Consider the following 23933-nt stretch of genomic DNA (forward strand, 5'->3'; position numbering starts at 1 on the left):
CCGAATCCGGACTTGGACGCTCCAATCTCGCCAAAATAATGTCAGAATGTGTTTTTCGTTGACAACGTGGCAAGCGCGAGGACTAACGTCTAATGCAGCCACACCCAATGTACCGGTACACACCAATGCCTCTACAGGTAGTGGTACATGCAACATCTCAGATGTAAAAGAGCCTCTTGTGAACGCCAGTATTCCAATCAAAGCCAGACAGACCTCCAGACCTATCCCGACCCGTGTTGCCATCCTATTGAAAGCCCTGGAACAAAATTGCTCGCTCATTGGGACTGGTCAATCGCAACTGCAACGACGACACAAATGTCATCTGGCTTGCCTCCATGCCAATTTTCAGCCGGGTAATACTTCTGCACTTCCTTTGCAAAGGGCCCGTCCCGTCGAGTGTTGAGACTAGCCTCCTTGGCAGCTCCAGTTACTGCAATGGCGAGCAGGGCCTGAAGCGTATTGTTCTCCGACTTTCCAATGCCTCCCTTTTCAGTGAGGGAGCGGAGGTTTGGGTCGACAATGAGCTCGCTTTGAGTATCAGACCAGCCGCCCAACGTCGTCATGTTCCTGGCGATAATGGACAGAACATCCTGCGGACTCAAATTGTCCCACACTCCATCTGTCGCAAAGACAAGGACATCTCCATGTTTGACTTTGTGTTGAGTGACGGCAGAGTCCTTTGGCGTCTCGGCATGCGCCGTTGAGCCACCAAAGAGCTTCATTTGTTCCAGCATGACCTTGGGAATCTTGGACATCTGGTATGGAGTGTTGAATGCATGTGTCTGAGGAGGGCTAAAGTAGCGTACGGCGTTGAGCCCAAGGTGGATGAATCCTGAATCGCCCAAACTGCAATCAAGTCAGCCATACAGTATCAAACCAGGACCCGTTGCGGCGCTTACTTGGCGACTTCGACGGTACCGTCTTCCTCGGCCGCAGCTATGCAGGCTGTGCTCCCTCCCCCTAGAATTGAGTCGTCCTTCATAACATTTTCGTATCCTATTTGAAGCAAGTCCTTGGGATGGAGTGGACCGTCGGCGAAGCCTTCCGGATAGCCATTGGCAGCGACGGCCATGTAATCGCACAGGCCGTGGGCGAAGTCGGCGGGATCGACGCCAGACTCGACCCATCCCCCCACGCCGTCGGCTACTCCAAAAGCGACTGCGCCAGAGTCGCCAATCTGATTGACAAAGAATGCATCTTGGCCGCTCAATGGTCGCCGCTTTCCTCCCTTGCCCGTCAGCCGCACGAACGGGTTGTGGTTGAACAAGTTGCGCTCTGAACTATATCGCACGCCCTTGGCAGTGTAGGAGGCGGATATGCGGTAGGTAAAGCTGGAGTCTTGCGACGCGCTCCGCGCCGTCGTGCCGAACAGTCGTCTTAGGGAATCGCCGGCGATGTTTCTGGGCAAGTGTTGTGGGTCGAGGATGGATGGAAAGCTGGGGATCGCTGAGCATAGCCACGGTGAGCGGCTGCAGAGACCGGCTCTAGCAGAGGAAGCGAGCTTGCGCGGGAGCTGGTGTCCGGCGAAGCTCATGGCTATGAGGAGGACGACGAGAGAGACGAGCAGCAGGCGGGTGGTTGCACGCATGAGCAACGGTCCGTCTAGGCAGCGCGCATTACAGCCAATGGCGGAGTGTGGATAAGCAAAGGATGGAGCCGGTGAAGAGAAGCAAGAGGCAAGAAATTATAGAAAATCGAATGGATGAAACGACAAACAACGGCGTGAATGGAGGCTGGCTGTGATGTCAAAACGGTTAGGTCCGCACGTCCGCTCCTTTCAGCCCGAGCGGCGCGGAGCGGACATGGGAAAAGCTTGTTTCCCTCGCAATTCCGCCGCCATGGCGCGCCGTTCCGCGTCCGTCTACCTTGAAGGCCCACCCAACCGGACTTGAAGCCTTTCGCTGCTGCACCACAAACCCTCACACACCTCTTCCCCCCAACTCTTCAATCTTTCCAGCCAGATTGGGTCAGCATCTCGCCAACCCGCCAACATGATGCACCCAGCGCGGCAGGCCTACGTCGAGGAGGAGCGCGACGAGGTAAGCTACCTGTTTCCATCCGGTGTTTGCCTGCGGCCACACGGTGTTTACACATTTGTCTACATATAGAAGGCGCACTTCCGCAACCTTCGCGACAAACGCTCGTGTGGATGAGGTGCTGATGGGAGTCGCTGCGGACAGGACACCGACATGGGTGGAATCGATTTGAGCAACATCCGTAGGTGCTCTCCTCCCCGCTGTTGTCTGTCTACTGCTTACACTATTTACAGCAATCGACCGCGACTATGCCATGCCCGCTGGCGCAACCGGCGTGCCATCTGAAAAGGCCTCGGCCATTCTCGCGCAATTCGAACGCAAACGCCTAGCAGCAACCATAGCAGTCCCAACAGACGACACCAGAGTACGGCTACGTCTGCGAGAGCTTGGCGAACCAATCACCCTCTTCGGCGAAGGCCCAGCGGATAGAAGAGATCGCCTGAGAGAGCTTCTCACTGTCCAAGCCGAGTCGGGTTTTCAGGATGGCGAGGGCGATCTGCACATGCAAGAAGCGCAAGCGGAGGATGAAACGGGCGGGGAGAACGAAGAATTCTACACTGAAGGACTGGACGAGCTTCTTGCTGCACGAAAGGACATTGCGCGGTATTCCTTGCCCCGCGCACAACACCGCGTCGCATATCAAAAGGAGGAGAGCAGCATACCGCTACGCACCCATGTCAAGCACCGCAAGGCCATCAAGGAAAGACTGTCTGGCTTCGACCTCTACGGATCTCAGATTGCTGGAGACCGGCCTATCAGCATCGCACGCTTTTCGCCAAATGGTGAAATGATTGCCGCAGGTAACTGGGGCGGTGGAATCAAGCTGTTGGATGTTCCCAACCTGGAAGAAAAAGCGGTGCTGAGGGGACACAGCGATCGCATAGGCGGCATCTCTTGGTTCCCTGGCGCGACCCTCCCCGATGGCAACGTCTCTACGTCGTCAGTCAACCTGGCATCCGGCGGCGGCGACAGTCAAATCCACCTCTGGTCCCTCGAACAAGACACCCCCATTTCGACCTTGTCCGGCCACACTGGACGCGTCTGCCGAACCGAGTTCCACCCGTCAGGCAGGTACCTGGCTTCGGCATCCTTCGACACGACGTGGCGCTTGTGGGACGTGAATACGACGACAGAGCTCCTCCTGCAAGAAGGCCATTCTCGCGAAGTGTACACGGTGAGCTTCAACACGGACGGCTCCCTCGTCGCCAGCGCCGGGCTGGACAGCATCGGACGCATCTGGGACCTGCGCACCGGCCGCATGGTCATGCTCCTCGACGGCCACATCGCGCCCATCTACGGCCTCGACTGGGGCGCCGACGGCTACCGCGTCCTGTCCGGGTCGGCCGACGGCTTCGCCAAGTGCTGGGACGTGCGCGCCGTGCGCGAGATGGGCAACATTGGCGCGAACCGCGGCGGCGTGACGGACCTGCGTTGGTTCAAGGGCATCGACGGGCCCGCAAAGGGCTTCACGCCCGAAAAGGACGACGGCGGCAACGTGGTCCCCAAGAAAGCGGGCACGTTTTTCGTTAGCTGCGGCTTCGACAAGAGCGTCAACATCTTTAGCGCCGATGACTGGGCGGTTTGCAAGCCGCTCAAGGGCCACTCGGGCAACGTGCTCAGCGTCGACATTAGCAGCGATGCAAAGTGGATTTGCAGCTCTGGTCACGACAGGACTGTCAAGCTGTGGGCTCGTGATGACGGCGAGGGGCTTTGATGTGAAGCAGCCCAGCGATATATCTGGTAGAATGACGCCATGGCTGATCTGGATGATGGCAACCGAGGAGAAAAGTATGTAGCTATGGACAGCAAGAAGAAGAAAAAAATGATACCCTTGATAGTCAAACGCTCTGCGCGCGCACGAAGGTCTTTTCAGCCAATGTTGTCTACTACACGACGAACCAAACACACAAACAAATCGAACCACGCGACTCCTGGTTGGCGAAAAAGACCCTCTGGCCCCGGTTAGGTTTTTGGTTTCGCTCCGGCAAGTCGAGCCGAGCCGGTCCAGCCCCTTGTCCGCAGATACGGCATGGTCCATACGGAACAGGCCGGTACGGCCAAAAAAGCTTCGATATTTGGAAAAACAAAAGGGGGCGGGCGGGCGGGCGGGCAAGACGTTGGCCGGGCCCGGGTCCAACCGGCGACAGCTCTGCATGAATGCATGATGCAAGCTTGGCCAAGCAAGCTAAGCTTGTGTCAGAAAAGCTTTTATTTGGGGGGACGTTCATTTGGTTCGTTGGGCGTTGGACACGTTGGTTGGCTCATTTCGTGGCGCTGGCCAGACATGTGCTTGTTGTGCTTTTGCACGAGTTTGCTATGATGGGGTGAGCGGGCGCAGTGTGCAGTTTGCGTGGAGGTGCAATGAGTGATCTGCATCAGGTGCACATGGCACGACAAGTTAGATGTCCAAGCACGGGTAGACAGACGGGTCGTCGCTTGCGCGTAAACAGTATCAAGAAACCTGCAGCTACTTCGAAGTGCGTACGTGACCTCCAAAGTCGGTTTCAAAGTGGTCCAGCTGCTACGTACAGCCGAGGCAGTGGCGGATTGACGTGGTTGAATTACCTGAGATAATCGTATTCCCACCTTGGAAAGCCGGGATCCTGGGTATTGACTAGCTGTGTCGGGGTCCTTGGTAGTCACATTGACAGTTGATTTCCTGGTTTGATGGGGATACTGATCTGTCCTCGAGTTACCTTGCACGACTGTCAAGAGTCAAAGGTCGAAGATGGCTAGATTGTTTGTTGGGTGCTCGTACAGCCTACGCTGTTGGTGTCGACTGCACCACCACGGGTTGCGAAAAACAGCCTGATGGAGGACAAGGAGGCGGCGATCACCCACAAGGGCAGTTTGCTTTGTCGAAGGGTTGCCCGAGACCGAGGGACAAGTAGGATGGACACATCTTGGAATCCTGTATGCTGTACAACTAGCAGATTCGACATATAAATTGTAGACGATCTGATATATCCGCGATGACTGCTACAGCTCATATGTCGACCTCAGAGTTCTTTTCCCTCTTCTGGAAGTCAATGAAAATGATGGCTATCCTCTGCTTGTTAGTCTCTGTTCTTGGATTGGTCAGTGCTATGCCGCTGGTCAGGCTTGGAAGGCGACATGATCCGCCGGCGACGCCCATTCATCTCCAGTTCGGGCTGGATCCGGATGGATCGTACCATTGCGGCGACAAGATCTACTCGGGCCACGAAATCTTTCTCGCGGCGCAGTACGGCATCAACCTCCTCAACGCTGACGAAAGACGCGGCAGTAAGTCTGGAATTCCGAAAATTTGGGTCGTTCTTTCAAATCTTGACGTCTCTCCAGAAGAACTGTATCCCCAAAGCTTTGACGATGGCACCGAGAGCCGAGGCATCAAGTTTCCGAGTTACTGCCCGGCCAACAGTATGCGCTACGAGTTTCCGCTGGCCAACGGGCTGCCATACAACGGCGGACCGGACGATACGAATACAGGCGACGAGCGCATAGTGTTTTTCTACCGGAACGGCGACGTTGGATTCGACAATCATCCCGTGGGTTCTTTCTGCGGGATCGTGACGCGCAAGGGCGCAGAGGCGGACGGCTTCGTCTTGTGCTAGGACATGGAGTTGATCTTCAGGGCGCAGGACGGGGTCGATTCGGGTTTCTTGAAGATTGCAGTCACGTCGTCCAGGGTCTGTATTCCAGCGCCGATCAGTCGCGGAAAACCACGTGGTGTCGGTCGGATCTGCAGGAAAGGGCAGGCGTCTGCATCGTGAGCGAGGAGAGCATTCCGGACGTCAAGTAGTGGTGCAGGTACATAGATGTAGGGAGCCGTGGGAGAATCAAGAAATTTTGGCAAAGAAATTGGAGAGGCGCCGAGACGCAGGCGCGAAGGTTCCAGCAGCAGCGCCTCATGCAGAATGGAAGCATCATGTCGCCGTGACCTACCTCGCCTAAAGGAGACTAGACCGCAAAAGGCAGCAATGCAGCTCTGCCAGGCGTAGGGTTCGGGAGAGGTGCCGGTAAGCAGCTTGGCGCGGCTTCGCTACGCCACGCCCGCACCACGACGGGACGCTGTCGACCTGGAACTCGGAGGCTCGAGAACGGTGGGAGATGGACGTCGTCGGCCGGCGCATGTATGTATTTGTCGCATCCTGTCGCTTGTACATAGTAGGCTAGCCTCTGCACCGGCCATGCGACGAGATGCGATGCGACCCCAGTGGACTGAGCGCTGCATTAAGATGAGCCGTTGCGTATTCGCCATGACATGACAGCCTCTCCAGCCTTCCTTCAGCCTCTCGGATGCGCTGAGGCTCAGCGTGGCGTGGAGGTGGAGGCGGCCAACTGACACGTCTTCCAGGCTCCGGTGAGGTCGTTGCGCGGCGAGGAGTGGCTGAGCTGAGCACAGCAGTGAAGAGTGGACGGAGGGAGTGGACGGGTGGGGGCGGGCAGCGCAGCGCAGCGCAGCGCTTCCTTGTGATCAGCGCCGGCGGCGGCGGCCAGCCGGAGGTGCTTTGACATGGCGAGCCAGTGGTACAAAACTGCCCGCCGCCCCGATTCCCTTCCTTGCAATCTCACATCCTGACCCTCTTCACTCTCCGCGCCTCCGCGTCTCATCCGCCCTCCTCCCCTCCCGACCTCTGTCTTCGCCGACCTTACCTGTTGGTCTTCGCCCCCGTCGCATGTCTCGGGCCTCCCCACTGACTCTCGCCATTGACTTGACAGTCTTCCATACCTACGCAAAATGTCCAACCAAGGCTATTACCAGGGTGCTCCTCAGTACCCGCCGCAAAGGTGAGCATCGCTGCTCTTGGCAACGCCCTACTGCGCGCGCACATCACTGACGATTGCGACAGCTACGGCCCTCCCCAGCAGGGCTATGGCCAACCTGCCTACGGCGGCTACCCGCAGCAACCTGTACGTCACCCTCTTCCCCTGGATCCAAGCGCCGTCGCTGACAAGACCCGCACAGATGCAATACCAGCAGGGCCCTCCCCAGCAGGTCATTGTGAAGGAGAAGAAGGACCGCGGCTGCCTTGGCACCTGTCTTGCGGTTCTTTGCTGTTGTTTCGTCTGCGAGGAAGGTTGCGAGTGCTGCGCAGAATGTTGCGAGGTGAGCCAACTTCGACGCTTCTCGGTTTCAAGACGGCCGCAGCTAACACGACTCCAGTGCGCCGAGGAGTGCTGTTAAGCGCCCCGTGCCCCACTCGACCAACGGCCTCTATGCGCCGATCCCCCAACACACGCAACTCACGCCTGAGTTTACGACTGACAAGGACCGTCCCCTCGACCCGTCCTGATACTACGATGATACCCGACACCCGGTACAATTTCTGGCTTGGGTAGAGATGTGGAGAGGAGAGAGAGAGAGAGCACATGAGTGCTGATGGTTGTGGTTTGAAGCCAACGTGGACGATGCTTGGTGTGCAGCGGTGGCAGGCGTTTGCTTTCTCGGATTGCTGTTCGAGAGACATGAGTTTCTTCTCTTTTGGGTTCTCTTCATGACTGAATATTCCATGTTTTTGTTTTACAAGGCAATAATGCTCGACTTCTTTTTAGCCCTCCAAAATCTGGACAGCTAGTGATTGCATTGCGCATGGGGGAAATCGCTCCATTCACCTCGCGACAGATCTGAAAATAATGTAAACAGGCAGAAACATGCCGGGCCGAATTCCAACGTCTGAATCGCGCGTGAAACTTTTGTAAAAGATGCCTTTCTCTGATGCTGCCCTTCCCTCAGCTCACACCCGAAGGCGGGCGGTGGGCCGAAAGTCTTGGCGCGGGCCCTGTCCAAAGCTCCAGGTGGCTTCCTCCCGGTTACGCGGCTTCACCTGTCGGGGCAAGCTGGCCAACACCACAACCATCACTCCAGCTGCACCCTCCTCTGCAATTGCTCTACCATGGCTGACGCCGCGGAAAAGAGCGCCTTCCTGCAGGGCGTCACGGGTAGAAATACCCGTGGCATGCTCCGCATCATTATTCTCATCACAATTGCTGCCGCCGCAGTAGCTAGCCGCCTGTTCAGTGTGATCCGCTTCGAGAGCATCATCCACGAATGTAAGCTCGAAACAGTCCGTCGTGCCATTCAAAGCCTGCGCTGACACTGCTCCAGTCGATCCTTGGTTCAACTTCCGCGCCACAAAATATCTCGTCCAGCACGGCTTCTACAAGTTTTGGGATTGGTTCGACGACAGTACGCGTCCTGCCCGAACACCGACCCCTTCCGACCACCTCTCCGTCACAACATCGACTCAATTGCTAATCCCGCTTTACGACAGGAACATGGCATCCTCTTGGAAGAGTCACTGGCGGTACGCTGTACCCAGGCCTCATGGTCACCAGCGGCGTCATCTACCACATTCTCCGCTTCCTGACCATCCCCGTTGACATTCGGAACATCTGTGTGCTGCTTGCGCCCGCCTTCTCAGGCCTCACAGCCTTCTCCACATACCTCCTGACCTCGGAAATGTCCGAGTCGCCTTCGGCTGGACTGCTCGCTGCAGCTTTCATGGGCATCACCCCCGGTTACATTTCGCGCTCTGTCGCTGGAAGCTATGACAACGAGGCCATCGCCATTTTCCTCCTTGTCTTCACCTTCTTCCTCTGGATCAAGGCTCTTAAGAACGGGTCCGCCCTGTGGGGTGCCTTGTGCGCGCTGTTCTATGGCTACATGGTGTCTGCTTGGGGTGGATACGTCTTCATCACCAACTTGATTCCTCTGCACGCCTTCGTCCTTATCTGCATGGGACGGTACAGCCCACGCCTTTACGTCAGCTACACTACATGGTTCGCTCTGGGAACGCTGGCCAGCATGCAGATTCCGTTTGTCGGATTCTTGCCCATTAGGTCCAGCGAGCACATGTCTGCCCTTGGTACGAATCTTTCCCCCAGCTTTCCCTTTTGGCGTTGCTGACATTTTGGCGCAGGCGTTTTTGGATTGCTTCAGATTGTAGGCTTTACCGAATACGTGAGGGCCCAGCTGCCTAGCAAGCAATTCCAGACCTTGCTGCGGGCTCTGGTGCTTGCGATCTTCGTCGTTGGCTTTGGTGGCCTCGTCCTCCTCACCTTTTCTGGTGTCATTGCTCCCTGGACTGGCCGCTTCTACTCCCTCTGGGACACTGGATACGCCAAGATTCACATTCCCATCATCGCGTCAGTCTCGGAGCACCAGCCTACCGCGTGGCCTGCATTCTTCTTCGACCTCAACCTTCTCATCTGGCTTTTCCCCGCGGGTGTGTACATGTGCTACCGCAAGCTCACGGACGAGCAAGTCTTTGTGGTCATTTACGCTGTCTTGTCGAGCTACTTCGCTGGCGTCATGGTTCGTCTGATGTTGACGTTGACTCCAATTGTCTGCGTCGCTTCGGCCATGGCTCTATCGCACATCTTGGACGCCTATCTCGTTGTAGACAGCCCCAAGCCGCCGACCAAGACCTCAACCAAAGAGAATGGCCACACCACGGAGGAAATTGCTTCCAGCTTCTTGCCGGCATCTCTCCGCTCCACTCGCAGCCCCGTGGTCGGCATCTATTCTTACGCTTCGAAGCTCACTGTTGTGGCTACCACCACAATTTACCTCTTGCTTTTCGTCCTCCACTGTACCTGGGTCACTTCCAACGCGTATTCGTCTCCTTCGGTCGTTCTGGCCAGCAGACTCCCTGATGGTAGCCAGCACATCATTGATGACTACCGTGAGGCTTACTACTGGCTCCGCCAAAACACTCCGGAGAACGCCAAGATTATGTCTTGGTGGGACTATGGATACCAGATTGGTGGAATGGCGGACAGACCTACGTTGGTCGACAACAACACGTGGAACAACACGCACATCGCAACGGTGGGCAAGGCCATGAGCTCTCGCGAAGAGGTCAGCTACCCCATCATGCGTCAACACGAGGTTGACTATGTCCTTGTTGTTTTCGGCGGTCTGCTTGGCTACTCTGGTGACGATATCAACAAGTTCCTGTGGATGGTCAGGATTGCTGAGGGTATCTGGCCTGATGAGGTCAAGGAGCGCGATTTCTTCACTTCCAGGGGCGAGTACCGTGTCGACGACCAAGCCACGCCCACCATGAAGAACAGTCTGATGTAAGATTTCCGCATTCCATGGTCTGCAATGACTGCTGACAACGTTACAGGTACAAGATGTCTTACTACAACTACAACTCTCTCTTCCCCTCTGGCCAGGCCACTGACCGTGTCCGTGGGTCTCGCCTTCCTGCTGAGGGTCCTCAACTCAGCACAGTGGAGGAGGCTTTCACCAGCGAAAACTGGATCATTCGCATTTACAAGGTCAAGGACTTGGACAACCTGGGCAGAGATCACGCAGCGGCCATGGCATTCGACAAGGGCAACAAGAAGAAGAGGACTGCGAAGAAGAAGGGTCCCAAGACCTTGCGGGTCGAGTAGTGCACAACGTTCTTGCAAAAAATATTTGTGCCAGCATCAAAAATTTTCAACGAGCTTAGAATGTACAGTCCAAACAAAAAAAGAAAGCCCACATGAGGGAGCATCGAAAACTCAAAATCTAACCCATATTACTCAGTAGCCTTTGGGCTGCCCCTTCGTCTTGTTGCTTTGGTTTCCTGAGCGTTTGAATTCTCAAACCTTTGCATCACGTTCGTCTCTGTGTAATGCTCCTTGGACTATTCATGAATGTACTTCTTGCACAGAATCCCGCAGCTTCCCCCACATCGCTCATCACGTCTTTGGAAATATGGAAAGCTCCACGTGCTGGAAGGACTCTGGACTGGCTTTTGCATTTTGTTGTTGGCTGAAAGAGAAGGCATACGCGACGCAATGACCCCGAAAAGGACGTCCCACAACATCCTGCGCCAAAGCTCACTTGCCGAATCCCGCTGTATGCTGTTGTGGTGCTTGGTCCGAACGAGAACGACGTTGCTACGACATGTCGCCCAAGGTTTCGCATAGACGAAATGACCCTTGGTTGCGTTTGATGTTTTCCGGTTACTTGGAGCGAGCGGAAAGAGAAGACACATGTGCCTCGGACCATTCAAAGAAATTCTCACGACTTCATCCAAGCACACCTGGTGGAACCAACTCAGGGGTCGGGATAGGAAAGAGGAGGCGCCCGGAACAACATCGCCGCGACATTCTTTCGCGCAGGAGTCCAAGGTCCACGTTGCCCATGAGCTGGTTTCTGAGCTTGGTGGTATGGCTTGGAGTAAAGATCAAACGGAAGGCACGAGTAGAGAGCGAGGTTACCCAGGACGACGTCAGCGCGACTTCTCCTTGCGCAGGAGTCTATCATGATGGTGGTCTCGGGCTGCTTTCGTTGTTTGGTGGTTGCTTGGAGCAGCAAGAGATGGCAGATGGAACGAGATTGTCACGACGTCGTCCTGCTGTCTCGCTGTCTCGCTGTCTCGCTTTGTCGCAGGCGCCCACCACAATTGCCCTAAGATTTTTGGAGGCTTCTCGCAGCAGAGAGAGAAGGCATCCGAAATGGCATGGCCACGACATCATCTCGCCCGGGAGCTATCAACATTGCCCCTGAGTATTTAAAGTGTTTGGTGTTTGCATTGAGCAGAGAGAGAAGGCGCCGGTGACAACATCACCACGACTTAGTCTCGTCTCGTCGTCTCGTTGTCCCGCTATCCTGCGCGGGATTCTATCATCGTCAACCCTGGACCCTTTTTGGCGTGTGGTGGTCGATGGAGCGTGACATCGCCACGACATTGTCTCGCTTTCTCGCGTTCTCGCTTCCTCGCAGGAGTGTCCACCACAATGGCCCTAGACCGACTTTGCTTGCTTAGAGCAGAGAGACAAGGCACACGGAACGACGTCGTCTCGCACAGTAGTCCACCAATAACACTGCCCCTGAGCTGGTTTTGGCTTTTGGGTGTTGCTTGGAGTAGAGAAAAGGCGTTGGGGACGACAGCGCCACGACGTCATCTCGCGCAGGAGTCCAGGAGTCCATCAACGTTGCTCCTGAAGCGTGTTTAGTGCTTGGTGGTCGAATAGAATAGAGAGAAAAGGCAACCGGAACCACATCACTACCACGTTTTCTCGCGCGCCCTGCTCTCGCCCTCCACCTACCACCAACCAGCGCTGGGCCATTTTTGGTGTCTCGTAGTGGCTTGAAGCAAAGAGAGAAGGCACCCGGGGCGACAGCGCCACGTCTTCTCGCGCCCGAGGAGCCAAGGCGGCTATCAACGAACGTTGCCCCTGAACTGTTTTTGGCGTTTGGTGGTTGCTTGGAGCATGACTTCGCTCCAACGTTGTTCGCGCTGGAATTAAGGAGTCCACGACACCACAGTCCACGGCACCACGATGGCTCTGAGCTGCTTTAGCTTTTGGTTGTTGCTTGGAGTAGAGGAGGCACCCGGGACGACGTCGCCACGACGTCGTCTCCGCAGTTCTCTCCAGAGCATTGGACAGCTTGCCCGCCCACGTATTGCCTTCTGACCTTTCTGAGCTGTCCGAGTTGCAAAGCCAGCTGCCTACACTGCTCCCAACTCAACCCCTGACCAGCTTGATCAGCGATTTGCCTTCAGCGATCCAAAGCGCGATTACCCAGCCTCCCGCGCCGCCCTGCTCTCTGCGTCAACCAACCGCCAATCGGCCTTCAGTCATTTTTGGTGTCTGGTGGTTTTGAAGTATGTAGAGGAGGCACCTGGGCTAGGACGACATGGCCACAACATCGTCTCGCGCCGTGCGCCCACCCTCCGCCGACCACCCACCGGCCCTAAGCCCCTTTTGGTGTCTGGTGATGGTTTTGGAGTGTATAGAGAAGGCACCTGGGATGGCATCGCCACGACGTCGCCTCGCGCCGTGCGCTCGCACTCCGGGCGCCGACCACCAACCGGCCCTAAGCCCTTTTTGGTTTCTGGTGGTGGTTTTGGAGTATATAGAGAAGGCACCTGGGACGGCATCGCCGCGACGTCGTCTCGCGCCGTGCGCCCGCCCTCCGCCGAACCCACCGGCCCTAAGCCCCTTTTGGTGTCTGGTGGTGGTTTTGGAGTATATAGAGAAGGCACCTGGGACGGCATCGCCACGACTTCGTCTCGCGCCGCCCTGCTCTCGCCGTCCTCCCACCTTCAACCAACAACCACCGACGGCGACATCATCGTGATACGACGACATCATTCTCGGCGCAGCCGCAGTGCACCTTCCACGGAAAATCAGCTGGGCCAGTGCCTGGCATAAAAAGACATGGACCCCTCCAAGCGAACGATCTCTCTGCATCCGACAACCCCAACCTGTCCTGACTCCTCCAAGGCCTGGTCCACTGTCGTTGCAGTTGGTGCACCCACCCTACCTGACAATCAAACCCCGGTGGTCTTCCAATTGCCTCTGGAACCTACTTATTTCTACATTGCGCCAGACAGCTCCGAGTAAGTCTACTTTCACCCGCTTCTATTTGCTAGACAGAAAGTTGATTCCATTGGCGAAGCCCGGCGTACCCTGCGAATCGACCTCCCCCGATCCCTCGTCCCACGCCATTGTCGCCTCCTCCACCTCCACAGTCGTCTGATACCTCGTCTTCGTCCTCATCTTCGCCCGAGCCACCGCTGCGATATCGCTCCTCGCTGCGACGTCCCTCCTCGATACGACGTCCCTCCTCGCTGCGAAAACCCTCCTCAAAGTTTGTCGTAGCTTCACCCGAGGCCAAGGTCAATCGCAAGCCAGTCAAGAGAGTCCGGTTTGCACTCTCTGAACGTCATCGCTCGCACTCACCCGAGATCACGCCCGAGGAACCAAGGGCAGTCCGGCGTAGAAAGGACCACCAGAACTCTGCGGCCCGTCTGCCGGAACAAGCGTTAACCGGTCCGCTGCCTGAGACAAGGTCGAGAATTGCAAGGCCATTCCCCGGATTTCGCTTCAGAAGTCTCAGGCTGCCGAGGTTGAAGTCGAGACGGCAACCCGATAGACCTGCATCCTTTCCATCAGTACCTGCATGCCGTTCTTCACAACTTGCGACCATGGCTCCTCCACCCCTTTCGCCATACGAACTTGAGCCTCCAGCCGAGTATTTGCCTTCCCCTACAACCGGACACTATGCACCTTTGGACACAGATGAAATGTATGGGTATGTTTTGGCCTCTCGCGGAGCTTCCGTGCCCACGAGACGCTACTCATACCCCGTTCCGATTCTCCGCTCTCCTTCTTCTTCTCGGTCCAGATCAGCCCAGGCCGATTTCGACGAGGAAATCAAAATCACCCATGTTCAGGACTCGCCAGTCATAACTGCGAGCCGCCACTTGTCTCATCATGGACATGCCTACGAGGTACACCACTTCTGCTCGGTCTGTCGCTCCCCTCGTTCAAGGAAGTATCACAAGCTTCATCCGGTGGAGTCTGGACATCCCATTGAGTCTGGTGTCTGTCGCAAGTGCAAGACTTCAAAGGCTTCCAGTGACGAGGAAGAAAGGGTCGTCATAAACAGGCCTGGAAGAAATCCTTTCATGGAGATGGAGAGAGTCAATGAAGAAGAGCGCGGCAGGACGCGCCAAAAGCACCATGGTCGACCAAGGATTGATTCTGATAGCCGGGTTGCCATCAATATTCAGGAAATGGAAGGTCATCGCCGTGGCAGTGGCGGCAGGACCAGATCTGACAGCCGTGTCCGGATCACCATTGAGGACACAGCTCCATTTCATTCAAGGAGACCCAGGAGCCGAACGGTCGTGAGGATGCGGGAGTGGGACGAACGCGCTCCGCATCGCTCGTTTTTGCCTTCAGAAGACATTCCAGCCAAGACTCCGACGACTGTTCGTCACATTAGTGAAGCCGAGAAGAAGCTGAGGAGCCACCCTCGGGCCTTTCGCCACGGCTTCTTCACCAGGTCCAAGTCAAGGACGCGAGCGCCATCTCCCCCGTCCGCTCATATGAGCAGGCTTTCCGTCGAACAGCCTCCGCTACCAAAGACCCGCACCGAAGCTTCTGAGCAAGCCTCTCGTTCGCAGCACGGCTCACAGGCCGCACGCACACACACTTCGTGGGTCAGTTACCCAGCATCCAGTCCGCCAGAAACTCCAAGGGCCAGAACCCACGATACCAGGAGCACAAGCGTAGTTCGCTCTGGCAGGCGACCCTCTCGTCCGGGCATCTCGCCACGGAGGCATATGCAGGCCCACCAGATGAGTCGCAGGGCTGATGATCTACACTATGAAGATGAACTGCGTGTCCGCCTCCCTCCAGGACCCCGAGACGAGCAAGCTCGCGGACGCAGGGGCTACGATGGACATTTCAGCGATGAAGCCGGTGAGTACCAACGTAAAAGCTTAGCTTCGCATTGGAAGATGAAACACTGACTTGATAATAGAGCGCATGAGCGGACGCTACTGGTACGATGCGCCTCGACCGTTGCCTACAGCTCCGAGACATGTCATCCCATCTTCCGAGCCAACCGACAGTTCCGCGTACATGTACCGTGGTCTAGGCAGAGAGCCCATCGCCCTGACTGTACACCCACGAGCCCCAATGTCGATGGGTCCGACTCGGGTCTCGGGTCCACCTTCTACAGCCTACTTGCAATCTTCAGGACCACCTTCTACGGGCTACTTGGGAGCTTCGGCTTCACGTACTTCGGCTCCGAGCTCGCATGCGCACAGCGCGAGACTTTGGACTCAGGACAGCGCCAACGTCGGTAGCAGTTACGCAGGCAGCCGTAGCTCGTACCATCTCGTCGACGTCAGGGACGTGGATTCGGCCGACTCCATGGGCTATCCAACCACAGTCAGGGAAGTTGAGGACACCCGCTACTCGCGTGGTGGATGAGCAACGATATGAAAATCAGACGTGGATATGAAAGGCAGGCGTGGATATGAAAAGCAGAAGTGGACGTGAAAATCAGGAGTGGATATGAAAATCAGGCGTGGATATGAAAATTGGGCATGGATAGGGGATGACTTTGGCTTCTGATTGGTTGGATTTCTTTGGCTGGACTACTTCAGTTTTGGGCAGGTGGTGCCCTCTTACTGGGCGGGTCAGGGATAGTGCGGGTCATTTAGGTGAAAAAGTGCAGGCTTTAGCCCAGATAACGAAGATAGAAAATACCAAAAAAATAGACTGTAAAATTGGGGTCGTGATACGCATGAATGCTCCTTGTCCGGATGCGGGTGCTCGGTTGAATGGTCCATGAGTTGCGGCGCTTGGATGGAAGAATGCTCCTTGTCAGCATGCGAGTGCTCGATGGAATGGTCCATGAGTTGCGGCGCTTGGATGGACGAATGCTCCTTACCCGTATGCGCGCGCTCAGATGAACGCTTCTTCTCCGAAGAGGAGTGCGTGGTTGAATGCTCCTTGTCCGTTTGCGAGAGCTCGGTTGAGTGCTCCCTGCTCCTGTTTACGTCTTTGAACGAATATTCCTCATACACCACCAGCGTTGGGTCGAATGCTTCCTATACATGAGCGCTGTATTCATTGAATGCTCCTTGTTCCCGTATACATCTGCGAATGAATGCTCCTCGTGCATAAAACAAATGGCGTTGGGTCGAATGCTCCTTCTGGGTAGCTGATTGTGTGTTTGAATGCACCCTACACGTAAAAGTAGTTTCAGCGAAGAAAACGAAAAATCCTCCCTGTGTGTGACACGAGAAAGGTTAATGGAGAACAGATGCCGTCGCGAAGCTAGTGCGAAAGAGGCAAAGCGCAACTTGCGGGTGCCAAGTGCCGGGGGCGAGTCGGTGCTCCAGCATTTTCGCGTCAAGCTGTCTTCGCGTGCATCACCGTAACCAAACCTCCCACCCATCCCCAAATCAACCTTCACCTCACTCCGACCAGCTCTCAATTCGTCTGCTGCAGGGCCAGCAAGCAGGCAATGAGAACTTAAACGCGCTCCTTATCACCCAATCCACCCGACCGTCGTCGAACCTCGCAAATCCCACCACGCCTTTCATCGCCACGCCGTCCCATCGCAGTAGCGACAACCCCATCCAGTAATAGCCCAGCATGGCGGACCAAAAGCAGCCAAACTTGGCGCAGTTCAAGTATGCAGCCATGTCCAACCTGGTGCTGCAGGCAGACCGACGTTTCGTGTCTCGCCGCACCGACGAAGCAACCGGCGACCCCGAGTCGCTGGCAGGCCGCATCAGCATCAAGGAAATGGGCGGGCGGGTAGCACGCGACGCGGCGCCGACACAAAAGAAGAAGCCCAAGAACGCGCTCGAGGGGCTGCAGCGGGGCAACATCGACGAAGGCGCCGAGGTGCTCGAGCGGGAGCGCAAGCGCAAGCGCGGCGGCGCGGAGAGCAACCAGACGCGCGGCGCGGGCATCCTCAGCCAGGCGGACCTGCTCGTCGAGGACCTGCGGTACCGGCCCCGGACGCCGGCGACTCGGGCGACGTACGATCTCATCACGACGATTGTGGGGAGGCATTTGGGCGATGTTCCGAACCATGTCGTCAGGAGTGCGGCCGATGCGGTGCTGGAGTACCTCAAGGACGAAAATCTCAAGGATTTCGACCGCAAGAAGGAGGTTGATGACATTTTGGGAATCAGCATGGGAAGCAAAGAGTTCAACGAGCTTGTCAACCTGGGGAAAAAGATCACGGACTACGATGCGCAGGATGAGGATGAAGAGATGGGCGATGGTGGCGCAGGGGCAGCCGGTGCTGATCTGGACGACAGGCAGGGTGTTGCGGTCGTGTTCGACGAAGAGGAGGATGAAGAAGACGCAGGTCAGACATTCGAGGTTCGGGACGAAAACGACACTTCCGACGAGGAGGACGGCGAATTCGCAGATCGGAATGGCGCAGAAGAAGCGGTAGCTGCTGGCGGAGGAATCGTGCCTGAGGAGGAAGAAGCCAAGCTTGACGAGGATGGCATGGTCATCGATGGGTCTGCCGAGGGCGGAAAAGACAAGGACACCAAACTCATCCCAGCCTATGAGATCGACGCCTACTGGTTACAACGTCAAATCGGTCACATATACGAAGATGCGCATATCCAGCAGGAGAAGTCTCAAAAAGCGCTGCAGTTGTTGGCAGGCGAGCTTGAAGACGGGACGGTGGAGGAAGACCCTCGCGAGATTGAAAATCATCTCATGGATCTCTTCGACTGGGACCACCATGACTTGATTTCGAAATTGCTGAACAACAGGGACAAGATTGTGTGGGTGACCAGGTGGCGACGAGTTGAAGATGACCACAGCGCGCGTGCAGCTGTCGAGCGGGAGATGATTGCAAACGGGCACCGAAAGATCTTGAACGAGCTGAAGACAAGAGAAGAAGCGCCAGCCGACGCGCCGACTCAGAAGAAAATGAAGCTGGATCTCATGGACCTGGACGTCCCCAAGGCCGAGGATACCAAGATGGTCGATGCCGGCGAAAGAGGTTTGGTGGGCGGGCTCCAGCCTAAGCGCCTCATCAACCTGGAGAATCTTGTCTTTGACCAGGGCAACCACCTCATGACAAATCCCAACGTCAAGCTGCCTCAAGGATCGACCAAGCGGACTTTCAAGGGATATGAAGAAATTCATGTCCCTGCTCCAAAGCCGAAGAGAGACCCCAACGACCCTCCGGACATGCCAGTCTCCGAGTTACCTGAATGGGCGAGGGTTGGATTCGGCTCGTCCAAGAGCCTGAACCGCATCCAGACCCGCTGCTACCCCACAGCCTTCAACGACGATGGCAACATGCTGATCTGCGCTCCTACTGGATCTGGTAAGACGAACGTGGCAATGTTGACGATGCTCCGCGAAATCGGCAAGCACAGGAACCCAGAAACGGGCGAGATCAACCTTGACGAATTCAAGATCATCTACATTGCACCCCTCAAGGCCCTGGTCCAAGAGCAAGTTGGCAACTTCGGAAAGAGGCTTGAGCCGTACGGCATCAAGGTTTCCGAGCTGACTGGTGACCGACAACTTACGAAGCAACAAATTGCGGACACGCAGGTCATTGTCACTACGCCAGAGAAGTGGGACGTCATCACTCGCAAGGCTACGGATACGAGCTATACCAACTTGGTCCGCCTGATTTGTATCGACGAAATTCACTTGCTGCACGACGACCGTGGTCCCGTTCTGGAGAGCATCGTTAGCAGAACCATACGCCGCGTGGAGCAGACTGGCGACCCAGTCCGAATCATCGGTCTCAGTGCTACGCTTCCCAACTACCGAGACGTCGCCACCTTCCTCCGTGTCGACCCGATCAAGGGTCTCTTCCATTTTGATGGCAGTTTCAGGCCTTGTCCCCTCAAGCAAGAGTTCATCGGTGTGACAGACAAGAAGGCTATCAAGCAGCTCAAGATCATGAACGACGTCTGCTACAACAAGGTTCTGGAACAGGTCGGCCAACAAGACAACCAGATGTTGATCTTCGTGCACTCCAGAAAGGAGACGGCCAAGACTGCGAAGTACATCCGGGACAAGGCGTTGGAGCTCGAGACGATTGGCCAAGTCATACGAAGCGATGCGGCTAGTCGAGAGATCCTGCGGACGGAAGCCGACGGCGTGCAAAATTCCGATCTAAAGGACCTCATGCCGTATGGTTTTGGTATCCATCATGCTGGAATGAGCCGCGCTGACCGTACTTCGGTCGAGGATCTCTTCGCTGACGGATCGCTACGCGTCCTCGTCTGTACCGCGACACTGGCTTGGGGTGTCAATTTGCCCGCTCACACGGTCATCATCAAGGGCACGCAGATTTATTCGCCCGAAAAGGGTAGCTGGGTTGAGCTGAGTCCTCAGGATGTGCTTCAGATGCTTGGACGTGCCGGCCGGCCCCAGTACGACACGTACGGTGAAGGTATCATCATCACAACGCAAACCGAGCTGCAGTATTACCTGTCTCTTATGAACCAGCAACTTCCAATCGAGTCACAGTTCATGAGTAGATTGTCGGATAACCTCAACGCCGAGATTGTCCTGGGCAACGTGCGCAGTCGCGACGAAGCGGTCGAGTGGCTTGGCTACACCTATCTCTACGTGCGGATGCTGCGCTCTCCTGGATTGTACAGCGTGGGAGCCGAGTACGAAGATGACGAGTCTCTGGAGCAAAAGCGCGTGGATCTGATTCACTCTGCCGCTGTTGTATTGGAAAAGTCGAGCCTCGTCAAGTACGACAAGAAATCTGGCAGACTGCAAGCTACTGAGCTGGGTCGCATCGCCTCGCACTACTACATCACCCACAGCTCGATGCTCACCTACAATCTGCACATCCAACCCAACATCTCTACCATTGAGCTCTTCCGAGTCTTTGCGCTCAGTGATGAGTTCAAGTACATTCCGGTTCGCCAGGACGAGAAGGTTGAGCTGGCGAAGCTCCTGGGTCGTGTACCTATTCCTGTCAAAGAGAGTATCGAGGAGCCGCATGCCAAGATCAACGTCCTGCTTCAAGCTTACATCTCGCGCCTCAAGCTCGAGGGTCTTGCTTTGATGGCTGATTTGGTGTACGTTACGCAATCGGCCGGCCGTATCCTGCGCGCCATCTTCGAGATTTGCCTCAAGAAGAACTGGGCATCCGTTGCAAAGACGGCATTGGACCTTTGCAAAATGGCCGAGAAGCGCATGTGGCCGACCATGTCTCCGCTGCGCCAGTTTCCCAGCTGCCCTCGCGACATTGTCCAAAAGGCCGAGCGCATCGATGTCCCTTGGTCCAGCTACTTTGACCTCGACCCACCGCGCATGGGAGAGATGATGGGTCTGCCTCGTGCCGGACGCACTGTTTGCGGGCTTGTTGAGAAGTTCCCTCGCCTTGAGATCCAGGCCCACGTCCAGCCCATGACTCGCACTATGCTCCGCATGGAATTGACCATCACGCCCAACTTTGTTTGGGACGAAACCCTTCACGGGACCGCCGAGAGCTTCTGGATCATCGTCGAGGACTGTGATGGCGAGGAGATTCTCTTCCACGACCAGTTCATGCTTCGCCGCGAGTACGCCATGTCGGAGATGAACGAACACCTCGTCGAGTTTACTGTTCCCATCACCGAGCCTATGCCCCCTCACTACTTTATCAGCGTCGTCTCAGACAGGTGGATGCATTCGGAGACCAAAATTGCCGTCAGCTTCCAGAAACTGATCCTTCCGGAGAAGTTCCCGCAGCCCACCCCGTTGTTGGACATGCAGCCCCTTCCGGTGGCTGCTCTCAAGAGGCCGGACTTCCAGGCTCTTTACCCTGACTGGGAGCGTTTCAACAAGGTCCAAACGCAAACTTTCCCTTCACTGTTCCAGATGGACGAGAATGTCTTTGTTGGAGCTGCAACGGGAATGGGAAAGACGGTCTGCGCCGAGTTTTCTCTGTTGCGTCACTGGTCCAAGTCGGATGAGGGGCGCGCAGTCTACCTTGCACCGTTCCAGGAGCTCGTCGATAACAGGCTGAAGGACTGGCAACAGCGCCTCGCTAAGGTCGCAGGCGGGAAGAGTATTGTCAAGTTGACAGGCGAAACGACGGCCGATCTTCGACTTCTCGAGCAGGGAGACTTGATCCTTGCCACTCCCGCCCAATGGGATGTTATCTCAAGGCAGTGGCAGCGCCGCAAAAACGTCCAGAGCGTGAAGCTACTCATTGCCGACGACCTGCAAATGATCGGCGGTCAAGGCGGACACACATACGAGACCGTGGTATCCCGCATGCACGCCATGACGCTCCAGCTCGAGTCGGAAATGCGCATCGTCGGCCTCAGCGTGTCCCTCGCAAACGCCCGCGATATTGGAGAGTGGATTGGAGCAACGAAGCAGACCATTTTCAACTTCAGCCCGCACGTCCGCGCCGTCCCTCTGGAGCTGCACATCCAATCATTCACCATTCCCCACTTCCCATCGCTCATGCTGGCTATGGCCAAGCCAGCTTACCAGTCTGTGCTGCAGCTGTCGCCCGACAAGCCCGCCATGATTTTTGTGCCCAGCAGGAAGCAGGTCCGTAACACCGCGCTGGACCTGTTGGCAAATTGCGTGGCCGACGACGACGAAGATCGGTTTTTGCATGCCCCTATCGAGGAGATGCAGCCTGTTCTTGAGAGAATCAACGAGCCGGCGCTGGCTGAGTCGCTCTCTCACGGCATTGGCTACTTCCATGAGGCCCTGAGTTCGTTCGATAAGAAGGCCGTCGAGCACTTTTTCCGCATTGGCGCCATTCAGGTGCTCCTTGTGTCGAGGGACTGCTGCTGGGAGATCAACGTCAATGCCCACCTTGTCGTTGTCATGAACACGCAGTTCTTTGAAGGCAGGGAGCACAGGTACATCGACTACCCCCTGACCGAGATTCTGCAGATGTTTGGCAAGGCCGGCAGAGCAGGCGACGAAAAGATCAGCAGGGGTGTCTTGATGCTGCCCGCGGTCAAGCGCGACTATTACAAAAAGTTCTTGAACGAGTCGCTGCCAATTGAGTCGCACCTCCAAGTCTACCTGCACGATGCATTTGTCGCCGAGATCAGCACTCGTATGATCACTTCGACTCAAGACGCCGTTGACTGGTCCACCTACACCTACTTCTACCGGAGGCTGCTTGCCAACCCAAGCTACTACGGACTGACGGACATTTCGCATGAGGGGCTCAGCGCGCACTTGTCCGAGCTCGTCGAGGCGACCATCAAGGACCTGGTCGACGCCAAGATTATCGAGCTTGACGAAGAAGACGACAGCATTGCTCCTCTCAACCCAGCCATGATTGCGGCTTACTACAACATCTCCTTCATCACGATGCAGACTTTCCTGCTGTCGCTCAACGCGCGCACCAAGCTTAAGGGCATCCTCGAAATTATTACCTCGGCAACTGAATTCGAGAGCGTCCAAATACGGCGACACGAAGATACAATCCTGCGCCGAATCCACGACCGCCTTCCCGTCAAGATGGCGTCGGGGTCGGACGAGTCGCCGCACTTCAAGGCCTTTGTCCTCCTCCAAGCGCACTTTTCGCGCATGCAGCTCCCCATCGACCTGGCCAAGGATCAAGAAACCATCCTGCGCAAGGTACTTCCCTTGCTCAGTGCCACGGTCGACGTGCTCTCTTCCGAAGGCCACCTCAACGCCATGAACGCCATGGAAATCAGCCAAATGGCGGTGCAAGCCATGTGGGACCGCGACTCGCCGCTCAAGCAGATCCCGCACTTTGACGACGCGCTGGCATCCAAGGTGTCGTCACTCGGAGTGCGCGACATTCCCGACTTCATTGAAGCCATGGATCCAGACGACGAGCGCCACGGCAAGCTGGTCAAGGCGCTCGGCTTCGAGCAGGCGCAGCTCGCCGACGCGGCCCGCTTCGTCAACGAATACTACCCGGACCTGTCCATCGACTTTGTCGTCGAGGAGCCCGACAACATCGTCGCGGGCGCGCCGGCGTATCTCGCCGTCACCATCACGCGCGAGATGGACGAGGAGGACGAGGCGCCCAAGGGCGAGGTCCACGCGCCCTTCTTCCCCGCGCAAAAGAGCGAGAATTGGTGGCTCGTCGTCGGCGACGAGCAGGAGCGCAGCTTGCTCGCCATCAAGCGCGTCACTGTCGGTCGCGAACTCAAGACGCGCCTCGAATACGTCGTTCCCAAGGAGGGCGAGCACGAGCTGACGCTCTACTTGATGAGCGATAGCTACATGGGCGTTGACCAGGCGCCGACTTTCAAGGTCACGGCGGCTGAGGGCATGGATGAGGATGAGGATGAGGACGAAGAGGAGGACGAAGAAGAGTAGAGAGCTGTTGAATAGTCGCTTGGTTGGTCAGTTGCTTGGGCAATAATGCAAAACGGCGTTTGAATTTGGTGGGCGTTGAAGCGGATCTCTCTCTCTTTCAAGTATGTATATGTAGACTTGGCAATCCTAACTCCTCATGCTAAAAATCTGCGTCTTGCACCATGATGATTTCGAGGGCTACTTTCTAGGCCTCTCACGCGAGCTGACTGGTGGATGCGCCGGCCATTCTGTTAAAATGATAAAGATTGAATGCTACTACTCCACATGAACGCGTCAAGAGATTAGTGGAGAACGGCCGTCAAGAAAGGAAAACGCCCACGCAATGCCAAAAAT

At 56.2% G+C, this 23933-nt stretch overlaps 8 protein-coding genes across 8 annotated transcripts; 7 read left to right on the plus strand and 1 right to left on the minus strand.

Annotated features, from left to right (window-relative positions):
• Positions 1–275: 275 nt before the first annotated feature.
• On the minus strand, positions 276–1534 carry J3D65DRAFT_665372 (phosphatase 2C-like domain-containing protein; the record flags this gene model as incomplete). The annotated part of the gene is made up of 2 exons (XM_066802837.1): positions 276–846; positions 900–1534. 2 exons carry the CDS (start codon positions 1532–1534, stop codon positions 276–278), a joined length of 1206 nt encoding a protein of 401 aa, XP_066657542.1.
• Positions 1535–1744: 210 nt separating this feature from the next.
• J3D65DRAFT_615872 (U4/U6 small nuclear ribonucleoprotein) lies at positions 1745–4129 on the plus strand. Its single transcript, XM_066799380.1, has 3 exons — positions 1745–2039; positions 2181–2217; positions 2270–4129. Exons 1-3 carry the CDS (start codon positions 1992–1994, stop codon positions 3748–3750), a joined length of 1566 nt encoding a protein of 521 aa, XP_066657543.1. The 5' UTR covers positions 1745–1991; the 3' UTR covers positions 3751–4129.
• Positions 4130–5030: 901 nt separating this feature from the next.
• Positions 5031–5794, plus strand: J3D65DRAFT_615877 (uncharacterized protein). Its single transcript, XM_066799381.1, has 2 exons — positions 5031–5300; positions 5358–5794. The coding sequence occupies exons 1-2, from the start codon at positions 5066–5068 to the stop codon at positions 5627–5629; spliced, it is 507 nt and encodes a 168-aa protein (XP_066657544.1). The 5' UTR covers positions 5031–5065; the 3' UTR covers positions 5630–5794.
• Positions 5795–6546: 752 nt separating this feature from the next.
• Positions 6547–7679, plus strand: J3D65DRAFT_615879 (uncharacterized protein). The gene is made up of 3 exons (XM_066799382.1): positions 6547–6806; positions 6869–6929; positions 6985–7679. Exons 1-3 carry the CDS (start codon positions 6757–6759, stop codon positions 7201–7203), a joined length of 330 nt encoding a protein of 109 aa, XP_066657545.1. The 5' UTR covers positions 6547–6756; the 3' UTR covers positions 7204–7679.
• Positions 7680–7854: 175 nt separating this feature from the next.
• Positions 7855–10558, plus strand: J3D65DRAFT_615882 (oligosaccharyl transferase stt3 subunit). The gene is made up of 5 exons (XM_066799383.1): positions 7855–8069; positions 8125–8205; positions 8291–8884; positions 8939–10100; positions 10151–10558. Exons 1-5 carry the CDS (start codon positions 7913–7915, stop codon positions 10419–10421), a joined length of 2265 nt encoding a protein of 754 aa, XP_066657546.1. The 5' UTR covers positions 7855–7912; the 3' UTR covers positions 10422–10558.
• On the plus strand, positions 10559–11937 carry J3D65DRAFT_615883 (uncharacterized protein). The gene has a single exon (XM_066799384.1). The coding sequence runs from the start codon at positions 10921–10923 to the stop codon at positions 11524–11526; it is 606 nt and encodes a 201-aa protein (XP_066657547.1). The 5' UTR covers positions 10559–10920; the 3' UTR covers positions 11527–11937.
• A 1247-nt stretch (positions 11938–13184) lies between these two features.
• On the plus strand, positions 13185–15752 carry J3D65DRAFT_600736 (uncharacterized protein; the record flags this gene model as incomplete). Its single annotated transcript, XM_066797986.1, has 3 exons — positions 13185–13366; positions 13426–15236; positions 15298–15752. 3 exons carry the CDS (start codon positions 13185–13187, stop codon positions 15750–15752), a joined length of 2448 nt encoding a protein of 815 aa, XP_066657548.1.
• Positions 15753–16699: 947 nt separating this feature from the next.
• J3D65DRAFT_615890 (DEAD/DEAH box helicase domain-containing protein) lies at positions 16700–23822 on the plus strand. Its single transcript, XM_066799385.1, has one exon. The coding sequence runs from the start codon at positions 16926–16928 to the stop codon at positions 23598–23600; it is 6675 nt and encodes a 2224-aa protein (XP_066657549.1). The 5' UTR covers positions 16700–16925; the 3' UTR covers positions 23601–23822.
• The last annotated feature ends 111 nt before the right edge of the window (positions 23823–23933 follow it).

This window comes from Phyllosticta citribraziliensis (genome assembly GCF_038025025.1).
Source record: "Phyllosticta citribraziliensis strain CPC 17464 chromosome Unknown J3D65scaffold_3, whole genome shotgun sequence".
NCBI classification, from domain to species: Eukaryota; Fungi; Ascomycota; class Dothideomycetes; order Botryosphaeriales; family Phyllostictaceae; genus Phyllosticta; species Phyllosticta citribraziliensis.

Coding starts and splice junctions, on each gene's coding strand:
- J3D65DRAFT_615872 (XM_066799380.1), top strand. CDS start 1,992: ATGATGCACCCAGCGCGGCAGGCCTACGTCGAGGAGGAGCGCGACGAG. Junction 2,040..2,180: donor TCGAGGAGGAGCGCGACGAG/GTAAGCTACCTG, acceptor CGCTGCGGACAG/GACACCGACATGGGTGGAAT. Junction 2,218..2,269: donor AATCGATTTGAGCAACATCC/GTAGGTGCTCTC, acceptor CACTATTTACAG/CAATCGACCGCGACTATGCC.
- J3D65DRAFT_615879 (XM_066799382.1), top strand. CDS start 6,757: ATGTCCAACCAAGGCTATTACCAGGGTGCTCCTCAGTACCCGCCGCAA. Junction 6,807..6,868: donor CCTCAGTACCCGCCGCAAAG/GTGAGCATCGCT, acceptor CGATTGCGACAG/CTACGGCCCTCCCCAGCAGG. Junction 6,930..6,984: donor GCGGCTACCCGCAGCAACCT/GTACGTCACCCT, acceptor AGACCCGCACAG/ATGCAATACCAGCAGGGCCC.
- J3D65DRAFT_615882 (XM_066799383.1), top strand. CDS start 7,913: ATGGCTGACGCCGCGGAAAAGAGCGCCTTCCTGCAGGGCGTCACGGGT. Junction 8,070..8,124: donor CGAGAGCATCATCCACGAAT/GTAAGCTCGAAA, acceptor ACACTGCTCCAG/TCGATCCTTGGTTCAACTTC. Junction 8,206..8,290: donor TTGGGATTGGTTCGACGACA/GTACGCGTCCTG, acceptor GCTTTACGACAG/GAACATGGCATCCTCTTGGA.
- J3D65DRAFT_615890 (XM_066799385.1), top strand. CDS start 16,926: ATGGCGGACCAAAAGCAGCCAAACTTGGCGCAGTTCAAGTATGCAGCC.
- J3D65DRAFT_615877 (XM_066799381.1), top strand. CDS start 5,066: ATGAAAATGATGGCTATCCTCTGCTTGTTAGTCTCTGTTCTTGGATTG. Junction 5,301..5,357: donor CGCTGACGAAAGACGCGGCA/GTAAGTCTGGAA, acceptor ACGTCTCTCCAG/AAGAACTGTATCCCCAAAGC.
- J3D65DRAFT_615883 (XM_066799384.1), top strand. CDS start 10,921: ATGTCGCCCAAGGTTTCGCATAGACGAAATGACCCTTGGTTGCGTTTG.